Source organism: Bombus fervidus, chromosome 6 (assembly GCF_041682495.2).
Source record: "Bombus fervidus isolate BK054 chromosome 6, iyBomFerv1, whole genome shotgun sequence".
Classification (NCBI taxonomy): domain Eukaryota; kingdom Metazoa; phylum Arthropoda; class Insecta; order Hymenoptera; family Apidae; genus Bombus; species Bombus fervidus.
In genome coordinates this window covers 18,533,424-18,548,135 of record NC_091522.1, presented here as the reverse complement: position 1 = coordinate 18,548,135, position 14,712 = coordinate 18,533,424, and the positions used below count along the sequence as shown (strand labels likewise).

The 14,712-nt window shown below is 37.6% G+C and overlaps 1 protein-coding gene across 1 annotated transcript in view; it reads right to left on the bottom strand.

The window, feature by feature from the left end:
- Window positions 1-9,890, bottom strand: part of Nha1 (Na[+]/H[+] hydrogen antiporter 1) — a 99,380-nt gene extending 89,490 nt beyond the window's left edge. The window contains exon 1 of the mRNA XM_072005280.1: window positions 9,850-9,890. Within this exon, the coding sequence (XP_071861381.1) occupies window positions 9,850-9,875 (26 nt within the window). The 5' untranslated portion in view covers window positions 9,876-9,890. The remainder of the gene's footprint in view (window positions 1-9,849) is intronic.
- Window positions 9,891-14,712: the final 4,822 nt, after the last annotated feature.

Sequence of the window (14,712 nt, the reverse complement as noted above, 5' to 3'; positions counted from 1 at the left end):
CTATCGCGTACAATGGTTTTGCGTTGTGTGCGCCGTTAAACGCCGTTGCAAAAAAAAAAGCAAAACAACGCTATAAATTATGCAAGTCTACAAGGCAAAAGATCGATAAATCTACGAAAGCTCTTTCTTCGCGTTCGTTTCAGCTTTATTAGGCATCCGTTCGTTAAACTTGGCCGTTGCGATGAAAATGCAAATACAGACCATTAATTTTAATTTTCGGATAATCTTCTACGCACTTTCATTGAGATTTACGCTGCAACGGAGGCGAGGCTGCAGCGAATAATCATCTCGCGAAATGCACCGCTAATGCTCTGAATTTCGATCGACGAAATTAACAATTTCTGCGAAAAGTCATCGCTTTACGCCACACTTACCATTCGTACGTAAGCAAATATTAATAGATTGTTACATAATTTACGGAATTCTACGACAAATTTGATCGAATGACGAATAAAAGATATAAATACAGTTCGATATGTGGTATATGTTTCATCGTCCGACCTTTAACGATCATCAAAAATTACTTTTAAGAAGTACCGTAAACTCTGTATCTCGGAAATTCTAACGTAACGATGCAAAAAGTGGGCGGTGAATCGCAACGATGCAACATAGGAAAAGATCGTCGAACCGCGTTAAAGCCTACTTATTATATTTCTTGCTATCCGTGATCCTAGGCTATCTTCGTACGCAACTCCAATATTACGAGATGAAGTGCAGATACCGTCGAAAAACATCGATTTGTACGAGATCGTTCGCGTCGCTGACGTTGCAGCTGATAACGTGTTTCGAATTAAAGCGCGACACCCGTCGTTTGCAAATCGGTTGGCATGATTATAAATTTTAAATAGATCAGAGATAAATCATTGATTTGGTTGGCATGCCAATACACGTATCGACGCCTTGTACACGTACATGTATTTACGAACGATAATGGCTGGACGCGTTATTTCGTTTATCCTTCGTATTTATTTGCCGTATATTTTCGTTTACGCGACGATTACACGACGTACTAACGGTGATTTTTCGTCCTTTCGCCGGTTTTTATCTTCCGTTGCGAAATCCCATTCGATAAATATTATGACGTAACGTTATATTTGGTGTTCATTGTGTTTTATTAACACACACACACACACACATCGCGAATATCGTTTTCCTAATTTAGGAATCACGCCTTTCCTTTTAGTCGTGTCTTTCTTTAATTATCTACGGAAGACGAAGAGTCGTAAATCCGTTCGACTAATCGACGTGGCGAAGCATCGATGATCAGTCGTCAGGTATTTTTACCACGAAAGGTGACTTACTATCGGGAACACGCTCAAAAAATACGAGAAAATATTATGATCGTTCTTATTAAATTCTAATTATGTATTCTAAATTGATTGAAATTTTAGTAGATATATCAAAGTACGATTTCACATACTTGCCAGAAGCATTTGTACAATGATTTTGTACATTTGCTTGTGAAAGTCAAAATTTATGCATCGCAATACGGTTATTTAACATACATACGGTATGAAAAAAGAAAAGGCCATGGTAAATGACGTATCGAGATTTCGCAGTTCTTGCCATCTCCTTGCTAGCGATGGACGCTGAACACGCCGAATTTGAACGGTTAATGAAATTAACGAAGAATTAGCCGATTTTTTTATCTCGAGTTCATCCTTGGAAAAATAAAGGGGATGGCGAATAGGAAAATTATGCGGAAATATGGAGAAAGTCCCTATCGAACAAATTCACCTCGCACACAATTTACGGAAACTAGACGTTGATCACGAACTCGACGTTCTCGCGTAGTTCGCTTTCATCAAAACTAATTATTAAAATCGAAGCTCGATAATTGAAGTCGATGATCGTCGATTGAAACCGAAAGACCACTAATTGCTGATCGAAGCTCTATAGCACTTACCCAAAGTTCGCTCGAACTTCGTTTAATTTGTAATCAATCGATAAACTAATTGTAAGATCGCAAACTATTTGAATGTAATTTTAATTCTATCTCGGTCTCGTTTAAATTTTCAGTTAATTAAAAATCATAACGATTAGCACGAGTATTTTAACGACCCTATCGCCAATATCAATGGATATAATTAAGAAACGTAATAAAAATTAAGACAACATTTAAACGCGATTACTTATTAAAAAATGATTGACTCCTATTACGATCGTCTAAAATTAATTATTCTTTCGCTAATTGCAGAAGTTTCGTCTTCGTCCGCGGTTACCAGCATACCGCGACATAGAAACAATTAAAACGAACCATCGATCGATTTTAATTGAAAAATATCTAATAAAATACATAGCTATCGTCAAATTAAACGTATGCGTGTGCGTGTTTACATATTTTTAAAAATAGCCTTCGGTTATTCGATAGCACATATGGCTCTCAAGCTAGGTCCAAACTGGGTGTTTCGCAACGATAAGACCGATCTCGTTTTCTTAAGTAGAAACGCGTTGTTACGTGTAAAATTTACGTTATAACAGCGTAGACGCAGCTTTCGGCTGTGCGCGCACTAGCGACAAAAGTATCGCTTTGACGTTTATATATGGCGTTAGTAGAAGAAGAAGAAATTGAACTTTCGATCGATGAGAGGGAGAGGGAGGGAAAGAGATAGAGAGAGAGAGAGAGAGAGAGAGAAAGAACAAAAAATAAAGTCATCCTGCAGTCGCGTCGTCAAATACGCGCACGTCCATATAAACGAATGGCCTTTTTGTAAGCGACAAATTGTCGCTGGTGCACGGAAGCTTGCTATCATTAACGTTTAAATTAAATCCGAACGTCGAAATATCTTATACTAGGAAGCTGTTATTTATTCGGCTCTATATTTCTCGCTAGAGCCATAATGTACATGTTCTTTTCGTCGTACGTCGAAGGATGATCATTTTGTTATGAAAAGAAGAAAAGTTAGTCTCTATCTATCGTTATTCGATTTCCATTTTATTTTCCATATACGCGTCCCGTTGATTGTCGTTCGAAAGCTGATCGTCGCGCAGCGATCAATCACGCGGAATCGCGATTTTTTCAGTTCGTGCGAATTATTGATAGCGTATGCGAATGGTACAGCTGCGGGTTCGGAAACATTTTATCAAGCGCCAGAAAAAAGCCAATACCACGATCGTGGATTAAAACTTGCCGACCAGCTCGCTTTATTTGATTCGGATGCGAATTTTTACTTACAGAAATGATTGCCTTTCAAAGCTGATAACGACACTTTTTTTTTTTTTTTCATTCCCTCGCCGGCTAGCGGTCGACGAATTTTATATTACCAATTCTTTTATCTCCGATCTTTTAAACGATTTCTTAATTTTTATTTAGATAAACTCGCAGAGAAGCTACCGGTTATCCGATTTCGATGAGTTTGAAATGTATCGCGGACAGTTGTTAGTCAGCTTAGTTTCTAGCTTAGCTGTTTAGGATTTAAGCTCGCCCAACCCTCGTTTATACATGTATGTATAAGATACACGCTACAAACGAAAGATAAGGCGACGGCATACACAAAATACATATCTCGGAAGCCAAGGCCGACCGCTGGTTACATGTACAGGGAAAAGATGTCGAAGATGGTAAATTTTATAACATATTTTAAAACCATCGAAATCGGAGAGGAGGTAGGAGCTTCTCTGCAGTTTCACGAAAATAAGTGTCGATAAATCTTTATCGTTTCTCGACTTGTATACATGTAACGTTAGCAGCAACCTCGCGTAATTCTGAGATACGCGATTCTTTCGCTTCTAGCTCATTTACCAACAATTGCATAGTTTTTCTAACTGAAATTTTATATGAAAAAATATTAATTTTTTTCGTTATTTTTGTTTACTTTTTCCTCCCTATCTCTCGTTTCATTTCTGTTTTTGACACGAAGCAAATGGGAAGTAGAATTAATACAGATACGCGCATTAATACAGAATCGTACAGGTAGTCCTCGAAACGAAGCACAAAATATCAGATAGAATTGGATGTTTTTTGGATCGATCGTTAGCACACGGATGAGAATCGCTATCAGAGTGAAATCTTTTTTCTCGTTACTTTCGCATAGCAGAATAAACAACATACCGGAATAAAATGATCTCAATGATTTTTTAACGTGTTATCGGAGGCATGATTTCTGCTTATGCATCCGCAATGAATTCTGGTTATAATCGCGTCGGTATTGGTAGCCGGCCGCCTCACGCTGGCCGAATAAAACAACATTTAGCCGAAATCCAATTCTTATCTTTTGTTCATAGTTTATATAAGTTTGGGGTTAGTTGTCGTTTTATCCGGTTGCCGTGAGACTATTGGAAACCAATACTGACCCATACGTTGCCATAAACGCGCAATTATAGGCACGATTTACCGTAATGGTATCGATAGACTTTTTGTTCTTTAGTATCTTGGAACTATGGACGTCCGTGGCCACTACATGTATAGGAAAAACTAGTTGAACTTTACGACATATTCAAAAATCATAGAAATCGGAGAGGACGTAGCGTTGTTACAGTTTCACCAAAGTATTCACGATTGGAAAAGTATTTTAAGGCAAAGTACTATCTTTTAATCGTTTGCGGATGAGTACCGTGATATCGGAGTAATATCATTTTTGTAATCTTAGCTTCCATGCTCTTTGCGAACAAAAGTAATTCCCTAATCCTCGTCATTATCGGTATAAGGTATTACGTGTAACAATACATAGTTGTTCTTAGCAATTCCTCGTTCGATTTTGACTCAAAGAATCTTTAATCCATCTGGTTTGTGCGTTATACGTGATATTACTTTGAACTGCGTATACACAAAATTAACGATGGATCGAGAAAAAGACTCGTTCTATAAATATTACTTCGCGCAGATTTTTATTCGTCTCGTATTATCTGCACGTTACAAGCACCTAAATGCTCTGAATAACCTATTATCCCTATAATTAATCTTGACGATCCCTTGCAGAGTAATCAAGCCCAGTGTCTACTGTCGCTGTACGATGTACCGACCTATTTATCCCGAAGCAAACTTAATTGATAATTTCTATATAATTTTCATGACACGGCCTAAATATCTTTGTTCGCGGATAAAATATTTTTCTCTTCGTCGTAATAGAAGAATTAAATCGTCTTATTATCTTTTTGAATTATCTATGTATTTTTTTCTTTATATATGCATAATTCATCGTTAATGCTATTCCATATGATACATGTACTTATAATAAATCATCTAAAAAACGGAAAGGATATTTTATCAAGTTTCTTTGCCTCAAACAACTCGACGAATGAGTTGAATTTACATTTTCAAAATGTAGCAGAAAATTGTCCGATTTGAGAGAGTTATTTCGAAAAAGAGAAAAAGGAAAGGGAGCGCGAAAGCAAGATTTGTCTCAAGAATCAGAATTCTCGTTTAAATATTTTTCGCGATTCTTTTCAGGATATAGAACGCATATTCTCAAATACATAGTCGAGAGTCTTTTCAAGTTTATTCAACCAGATAGCAATTTTTCGTTTTACCGTTACACGAGTGCGCCCCACCCTTCCCTTTCGCCCCTGTCACGAGCAAAATGCGGTTATAGCAAAAATACAAGCCATTGCGTGAAATAACATTTCAGTCATCCGTGTTAGGTGAAATACTTCTGCTCGAGACGCAGATATCGCGAATTTGAACGCGATCAAAATCGAAATATTTCGCATCGCTGACTTCGTGTCGTGCAAATGTAGATTTTGGAGTTTTTAATTCTCGCTCACCTGCGACAGTACGGTCAAAAACTGCACTTTATATCAAAACATTGGCAACTTCTGCGCAATTTTCTATGTTCGTGCAAAATATTACGCAAGAAACTGAACGAATACGCCCGCTGTTATCGAGTCGAAACATATGAAATGTATTTGTAAATAAAACTTTAAGTACGTACAGATTCCTTATGATTGAAATATCATACTCGATTAACGTAACGGCAACATCGACATGCAACAGCATTAAGTCTATACTTATCGTGAACTAAGAGCATTCGAATTTCTTCTTCGTTGTTATTTATTGTTATAACGATTCGTGATTACAAGCATCTTCTTGAAAGATGGCAAGAGTATTAAATCACGTTTTCTACGATTATAGATATATTTGTATTCCTAAGTGTTTCAGAATTTTTAGTGCTCGAGGCCACGCGAACGTCGTGTTATGCATCCTCGTTTGAAAAGACATCAGCGACGTTGAAATCTCGTAAAATACGATCTTGAGAAAAATTTGTCCGCGATATTTCCCCTCTTCCGTAATATTTATCCCTTCGAAGTAAATATCTTTTTGCTTCAATATCTTTTCCTACCGAAAACAACCGAGACATTCAGAGCGATCAAGTTACGTCGTTCATTCGGTGTAGGAAAATGTTATTCAGCAAGTTCATTTAACAGCATATATCAAGCTGATCGTTTCGAGTCGATGCTTCTGCCTGGCGCTGAACGCGATCAGCCAAAGTACGGTTTCCGTCCTTCTAGCATCCAGCGTCTAGCACGGTTTTTGCCGCGGTAAATATAAGTAATTATCAACGAATACGTCAAGTATTTTGAAACTCTCCATTTTACAAGAATTCTCAGTGTACATATAAAGTGTAGAAAAATTGTTTCCATTCGCAGTATTGTTAACGTTAATCGTAACTAATGAGATCCGCGTCAACGGATATCCGATCAAATTAGAGGGTGAAAGTTCCACACGAAAGAGAAACGCGCGCGCGGATCGTCGAACGTTTACCATAAAACCAAAATAACGAAGCTTTTGGTAAACCAAATGCACCGAAACGCCTTTCCGTCCGTGTTATTGTCATTACGTATACATGTTATTAATCGCACCGGTTATCGTCTGATTTGATTTTGCGATTTGAAAACGGCGACAAAACACACCGTTCTCGCTGTGGGAATAATTCATGTAGCAAGTCTAATAATCCGACGACTACATATTTGATTGATCTCTATGAAGGTTCTACGTGACATAGGATTTAATACGGAAATTTCGAACTTTTCAGCTCCGAATTAATTTTTCTAGAAATTAGCATTAAAAGCATATACAAGCGACCGACTTTTCCTCAAAAATTAATTTTTTGGAAACTAGATTTTCTGTCGAAAACAACATTGTCACGCACACTTTGAACGAACGAATGGTTAGACGAGTAACTCGAAACATTATTAAGAAAGATATTTCTTGGTAATACAATAATTTGAAAATACATCTTGTATTTTCGGACAACTTTCTTCAAGGTATAAATACTTGGTAGTAACTGCCGGTGCACAACGTAATATTGATTTTACGACAGTCTAGGTCTGAGAGTTTTATTTACAGAATTCTACTAGCTTTCAGCTAGTTCGTCTTATCACGAAGTTAAGCAGGCAATTGTTTGAAAGCTGTCGTCTCAACTTCGGCATTTGACACTGTATTAAAAGTTTGTTACGAAAAATGGCACCAGATGTAACTTTGCGATATCTATTTCTTTTCTCTTTTCTCTTTTCTCTTTTCTCTTTTCTCTGCGATGATAATAATAACACGCAATGCAGGGAAAGAAAGTCTCTCAAAAAGTTTCTTACCGATAAAACTGAAACGATAACGACGAAAACACTAACGCGAGTAGACTCAAAATGGGTTTATCATTTCTCCGATTCAGCATCTTTTAAAACTTTAGTTTTAAGCTGTTGTTGAAAATAAGCGATACGACATTTATACATTATACATCCTATTTTATCGTTGTTATTTCAATGCTTTGGTATCAAATACTATCGTGACAAATAAACGAAGATTATTATTTGTGCGTTTCTTCGTGTATACACACGGTTATAGGACAATCCTGACCATCGATTTCAGCTGTTCATTTTTCCGAATGTTCATCTATGCGGTTGCGAACAAAACCGCGCGCGATTCCCGCAACCCCAAATCCTCCCTGCCTGTATGCGCGGTAAATGTCGCTTAATATTCGATTCGATACGAATGGCGATTATCGGTATCGGACGAGATACATCTGCAGCGCGTTTAACGAGCCATTCACGGCTACGCGGTGCCGTTCCGCGAGCCTACCACTCTTAGAATCTACGTTTCACCTTAAACATTAGAATCGTTACAAATATGATTTATATATGATCATCTATCTTTACATGTATAAGCATAGAATTAACAGAGATATTTTAACGATATTTAGACAATTCGATTTTTCTTCTTACATTTCATCTCTTACCTTTCAAACTTTTCTCTCTCTCTCTCTCTCTCTCTCTCTCTCTCTCTCTCTCTCTGCCTTATTTCATTGATCGATGTTGATAAGCGTGGCAATCGGCGGCATAGGCACACGTGTAAGTTGACGACGTAAAACCACAGAATCTATTAAATATTGGCAACTTCTATCCGAAGCGATTCGCTTGGCCTTTTATCGGAAAGAACAATTAAAGATTCAGCGATACGATCGATAACTAAGTTAACGTTAACAGTTTCAATGCCACGAATCCAACTTAACTTGAAATTCACTTTGCTCGACGAAGGACATGCGATAAACGTTCCGTTTCCTTACAATCTACTCAGTCTTATTAATTATTACGGATTAGAATACGTGTCGCCGATTTCGAGCTTGAAATATATCTTTTTTCCATGCATATAATCGCCGTTCGGCTTTAATTTTCAAGATATACAGTAATTTACGTTTAATACATCGTATACGGCGTCTGCAAATTTTTGCCCTTTTAGATAACCGAAATGCAAACGATCGATGATAAGAATATCTTTTATATTAATATCAACGATCTAAATAAGAAATTTTTCGTTAAAAATTTTTCGGAACTATTCGAAAGTTGTATATCAGAAACACCGCAATAGAGAAGATATCGTTGGAACGATAGACGATGAACAAGTCTTACTTTTACTTTGTTTATAGAGTACATATGTAAATATATGCAAAATTATCATTTTTGCTTACTAAATATCTCTTAATAATGCTTTTTATATACGCGCACGAAAAATTATCCGAAGGTGTTAAGTTCACCATTAACAATACCATAGCAATTCGAATATTATCGCGACCGTTGCAACAGACTATCACAGAATATTACCAGATACACGTTCTTGTAATATCGCGATAATGTAAAAAATATTCTTATTTATTTATATATTATTTATATTAAAAATGATTATCATCGATGAGTGAAATTTATATCGATCTATATAAAAATATGGCCGCTACAAGGTGGTCGTCCACGTGAGAATATAACGATAATGTGATACTAACGTAAAACGTAAAAACAGGAATTCTTTGCAAATACGCATCTCGGAAACTAAAGTCGAGTGACTGCTAAATCTATAGGGGAAAGTTACTCAAGATATCGATGTTAGAAATATATTTCAAGATCGTCAAGATCGCCGAAGTCTGACCCCGCTATTTCATACCATATTCGACTACCGAAAAAAGACGATGCTTTTCATCCTAATAAAAGAAACAGGAATTAATGTGTTTAAAAATGCGATATCGATAAGCAACCTGCAAATTTCCATGCATTTATGCGAAACTTGAAGATGCAAAAGTACATATAGAATGCTTACAACGTTCAAAAATATGCAGTAAAATGTTCAGAGTGCTTGTTATAATTTTTAATAAATAAAGCTTCTATCCAAGTCCTATCTTTTTTCGTTGCGTTCATAAAAATGTAAATTTGCGTAGATACTCGCGATCTAGTAACAGTAGCAAAGAAAGATGGTAATGCTAGTGTCCAGTCGCGCTTATCAGTCATTTATTATATTTATATGTTATATTTGCTGTAATTTAATTTAATAAAGCGATCGAATTTAATAGAGGTTTTGAGTCTTTTTAGCTTGTCTTAACGATCGAGTAGAAATACAAAATGCGTTATAAGTAAACAACACCTGGTACTCACTGTTCCGCCGTCCAAACGAAGACCATAACCTCCCTTCTGTTTGACTCCCGGAGACGCGTACAATGGATCCAAGGTTACCGCAATTTCCGACAAATTCACCGAGAGGTACGGATAAAACTGAGAGCCAAGAAACGTAACGCATTATTTCGATCTCGTACGAATCGGAAAAACCGGCTTTCAAAGCAGAGAATGACGGAATGCGTCCGTCATACTGGCTCGATTTACACTAACGTTGTTTTCACACTATGTAAAGTTCTGAGCCATCGCGTCTATCGATTCCCATGTCTAATGAAATATTTCTACGCGTTAACGACTATCGGACGCGAAACAAACGGTAGCTACGGCCAAATCGTTCGCTTCCGATCTAAAATTCCACTTAACCGTTTTTCGTGTCTTTCTTAAACATAAGTGACTTTTAAAAATACAGTCTTCGCGAGAGAACCGCGTTCCTAATACGAACATACATGTTGAATTACGATAATACCGTTTCGCATGTCCGATTCTATCTTTACGAATTTCTGATTATGAAATAGTCATCGTGTGTACAGGGTTATCCGCTTAACTCGGAACACGCACTCGCGAGGCATTGAGAGTGACGCGTATGCACGCTTACTACTACAAACTAAAATAATATATCATGTCGCGCGCTATCTATGAGCTGATGCTAGAAGCATAATTAGGTGAGAACACAGAGCGGCTTGATCGAAGTCGTCGAAGCGCTTTAAATTTGACGTCGGAAGAAGGAGAAAACGATCGCTGTGCTCTATAATCTGTTATTAATCTATTATTAATCTATACCTGACTTATACGATGAACGAGCCTCGAGTTTTCGCCAGATAATGCGCGCGCTCCCGAAGCCACGCTTTCTTTTTTTTTTTTTTTTTCTTTCTTCTTAATAACTGGATATTGGATAATCCTGTAATAATAAAGTGTAATTGCAATGGAATTTTCTATCGTTTTTTTATCTAAAATCGCATTCAACTGTCAGAATTGTCGGCGAATTACAATGAAATTATTCACGTTCTTACTTAATTCCCTTTCTCCGTTTCATCCGGTAATTTCCATTTTTAACATACGCGTCGATTTAAGATATTTATCAACGATCGTTCCGTTGCGAATACGGGAGCCGTCGAATGTAAGAATAAGGAACGAGGAAAGCAACGCATACGAGACACCTCAGGAAATTCGTATCGAGACAGACCAATCGAAAAGAATAGAAATTATTTTAACCGTCGTAGCGCGGTGCATAGATCGTTCGCGTTAGAGCGATAAAAAGCCAAACGTATGTGAAAACGACGGATTTAATGTCGGTATTTGATATAATCGTAGAATTTTCTTGTCGAACAAACTTATATAATAATATAGAAATCACCGCCTTTCGAGCGTACAACCGTGTTCTTTCCATTGAAACACAAAATCGCTAAAGCACTTTTTAAAAACATTAGATTCTGCTTTCCATCGACGGGAGATATCGATCGTCGAAGCGGCCGCCAGATTAGCCACTCTTACGAATTAGCTGTCTAAATCGTTCCAACAAACGCGAGATAGCGCAGTTCCTATCGTCTTACCGTTAACTCCACTGTCGCGGAGCAACTCCCAAAGAAGCAGATAAAACTGTCGAGAAGTTCGTATTCCATCGAATTTATCGCTGTATTCGGTGGCCTCGAGTCGAAGAAACGAGCGACCCCTCCCTTCTTGGCTGTGGCATTCATCCGCTCGTAAGGACGCTCGATCGATGTTCCGATTCAACAGGTGCAGGAACGCCGAAGATGCGGGTCGCGCTAAGCGAATTTCCGGAAATCGCGCCACCATGCCACCGCCACTGTTAACCGTTGCGCCGGGGTCAATAAAATTCGCGGCAATGCTCGCGAAATTCCACCGCTAGCCTCGATTCGCTTGATTTCTGGTGCCGTTAGTTCGCCAGGACACTCAATTCCGATATATACGGTCGTTGAAAAGAGAACGATTCCGAGAAAGGAATGGAACGTAGAAAAGGAGGGGGTATGAAAATGACAATTTCCTTGTTAAAAGGAAGAGGCTAATTAAATTTACGTATATTATCACGCTACTTTTTTGACTGAATATTTTTTGTCTTTATTGATCTTCGATGTTTGAACAATTTCGGTAAAGTGAGATAAGGTGAAAAGCGTAAAAAAGACACGGGTAACGTTCTCGTGATATTTGCTGATTAAAATAATTCGAGAATTCCGTTAATCACCTTATTGCGTAATAGTACGTATATTTTGTTTAAAAGTCTTTAACACCTTACAGATATACGCTGTATCATTTATCGGCTACGTATTATTATATTATCAGCCATTAAATAAGCGAATAAAATACAGCTTTGCCAAGGTTCGATGAAAGGACAGTGAAAAGAAAAGGAAAGAAGAAAGAGGAAATCGAGAGGGATAGAGTTTGGCGATTTCACGTAGAATAGATAAGTTGTCGGGAGTTTTATCGACACCGATGAATCGTGAATTTCGTGGTAAACCAAAATCGATTGTAAGAACTATCTTCTAGCACGTAGCATCTTGTAGGGAGGGAGTTCTCTGAGAAGAATAAAGTCTCGTCCAACGATAAGATTAGATATTTCTCTCGATCAACGAATTACGATCGAGTCGAACAAAGAGAGAGATCGGTGAAGGAGTAGAATACACGAACGATTAAAAGAGAAGTAGTAGTAAAGTAACGATGGAATAGTATGAAACTCCTTTCCGTTCGACCGATGATACGACCGATAATATACATCATACGCGTGTAACAGTCGCTCAAGTGGAATAAGTTTTTCAGGCAAAAAGGAGCAACTATTTGGAAGCTTAAAGAAATTAATTACTAAACGCGCGATGTCGACAACAAGAATAAGCTCTAGGAAACAACGATCGTTTTTAGTTGTTCAAATCCATCATTGGCGATTTCGATGTTTCTCTGACACACTCGCTAACGCTGTTCCAATTGAATTACTTCGAGTTGTGACACTTTTATAATACGTATACTTTTGTTGTTTCTTCAAACTGGATACGTTTTCTATTTTTCTTTTACTCGGCCGTGTCCCATTTGTTTTGTTCCTCCTTTCTTACAATTAGGTCAGTGAGAAAAATTCCGAGGAGACCTATCTGGACGTATATTCGTTAAAAGTTGCTTCGAGAACAAAATTTATTTTCTAAACGTAGCGAGTCCATTTTACTTACAGTTCTACCTTTATCTTCGTCGGACACCAAAATCCTCGAAGTTTTACAAGCTTCTAAATCGAACTAAAAAATATTTTTTCTACGATTCGGAAGAGATAAACCGATATAGGAGAGTACATGTTGATCGTTTTAATCAAATCGTATCAACAGACATACATTGTTCGAATTACAGGCATTGATATTTAAACGAAATCTCTAAAAATAGCGTAAAGGGGAAAAGCCAACGGGATTTTTCAATTATTGAAAATACGTGTATGCAAGAGCTGCATTAATCCGAAAGCTCGCTTTGTCTACGTTTTTATCGAATATTAAAATAAAGGTTTGGCAGATTCTATTGTAAGTCAAATTCAATGGACCACGTTTTTTGGTTTAACGGTATTCCGTAATGCCTAAACCCTCGATAGTGCCTACTTTATTCTCTTTAATAAGACTTTTTTTTTCTAAACGTGCGAACTTTAAAAAAGGAATCTGAAAGAAGAGAGTTCGATGTGAATGCTGGTTTTCTCGTGTCATGTAACGATAAACCAAGGAAATAGAAGCATATAATAAAAAGATAAGAAGATAGAAAGAAGCGTATAAAGTTTGATATAATCGTGTGTGTAAAATTTGTTCTGCGAAGTGTAACTACCGAACGATCAGTTTTCTTTCCTTTACAGATATATAGAGTGTCCGTGAAAGAAGACTGAAAAATAAAAGTGTAATGAAAGATATTCTGCCAGTACGATATCGAAAAAAAGATATTAAACGTGCTCGGTTGCATTCTAATTTTCACTTGAAAAAGATCGTAACCAATAAATGTTAACATTATAGAATATATCTTTCTCAAGTTCCAATTTTTACTTAAATTATCTAAAAAAAGATTTGAAACGTTACCGGTACGTTCACCTTATATTCGCTATTAATTAAGTGAAACAGTGCAATGTTGAAATATCAGCTAGTAACCACTACCGACCACTTTATCGACGTTTTCGAAGAATAACGGCGACAGAAGGGACAAGGCCAACAGAGTTTCCCGTCGGTCGTATTTCAGATTCCATTGTTCGAAGCGGAGGAGCTGAGAGAAAAAAGGGGAGCGTCCGAGTCATTGGGATTCGGAACAATATTGTCCCCGTTTGACGAATGAAACGTTCCATTCCGGGGACACGCGTTCCACCTGATATATCCCCAGTAATCGCTCATTTGCCTGCGTATGTAGGCGCGCGTCCGTGGATCGGATGGAATCGATGTTCGTTGAACGATTTAAATGGCCCTCGTCGAGTCCAGTTCGGCGGGCCGTGAAAGAACGTAACCGAAAGAGAATTTTCAGTTTTGCGCGATATAAATCCGCCAAGCTTCTGTTATTTCACTCGACGATCGCTTTTTCCCCACTGTCTTCTCTCTCTCTCTCTCTCTCTCTCTCTCTCTCTCTCTTCTTTTCTCTTTAATTTCCTTTCCCATCGGCCGTTTTACTCGTTATCGACGGAAAAACCTCTCGTACAACGCGAGTGACTAATTCCATCAACGGCGGGTTTCATTGCTTTCCAATTACTATTAAGTATAATCGACGTTTTTATTATTTTACGTTTATGCTGTTCCTGGTACGTTGCATTAGAATGTTAACTCTGAATAATGGTCTCATTGCCTTCTGATCAGGCCATATCGATTTATCAATTATCTAAGACGGTTTTTCGATAGG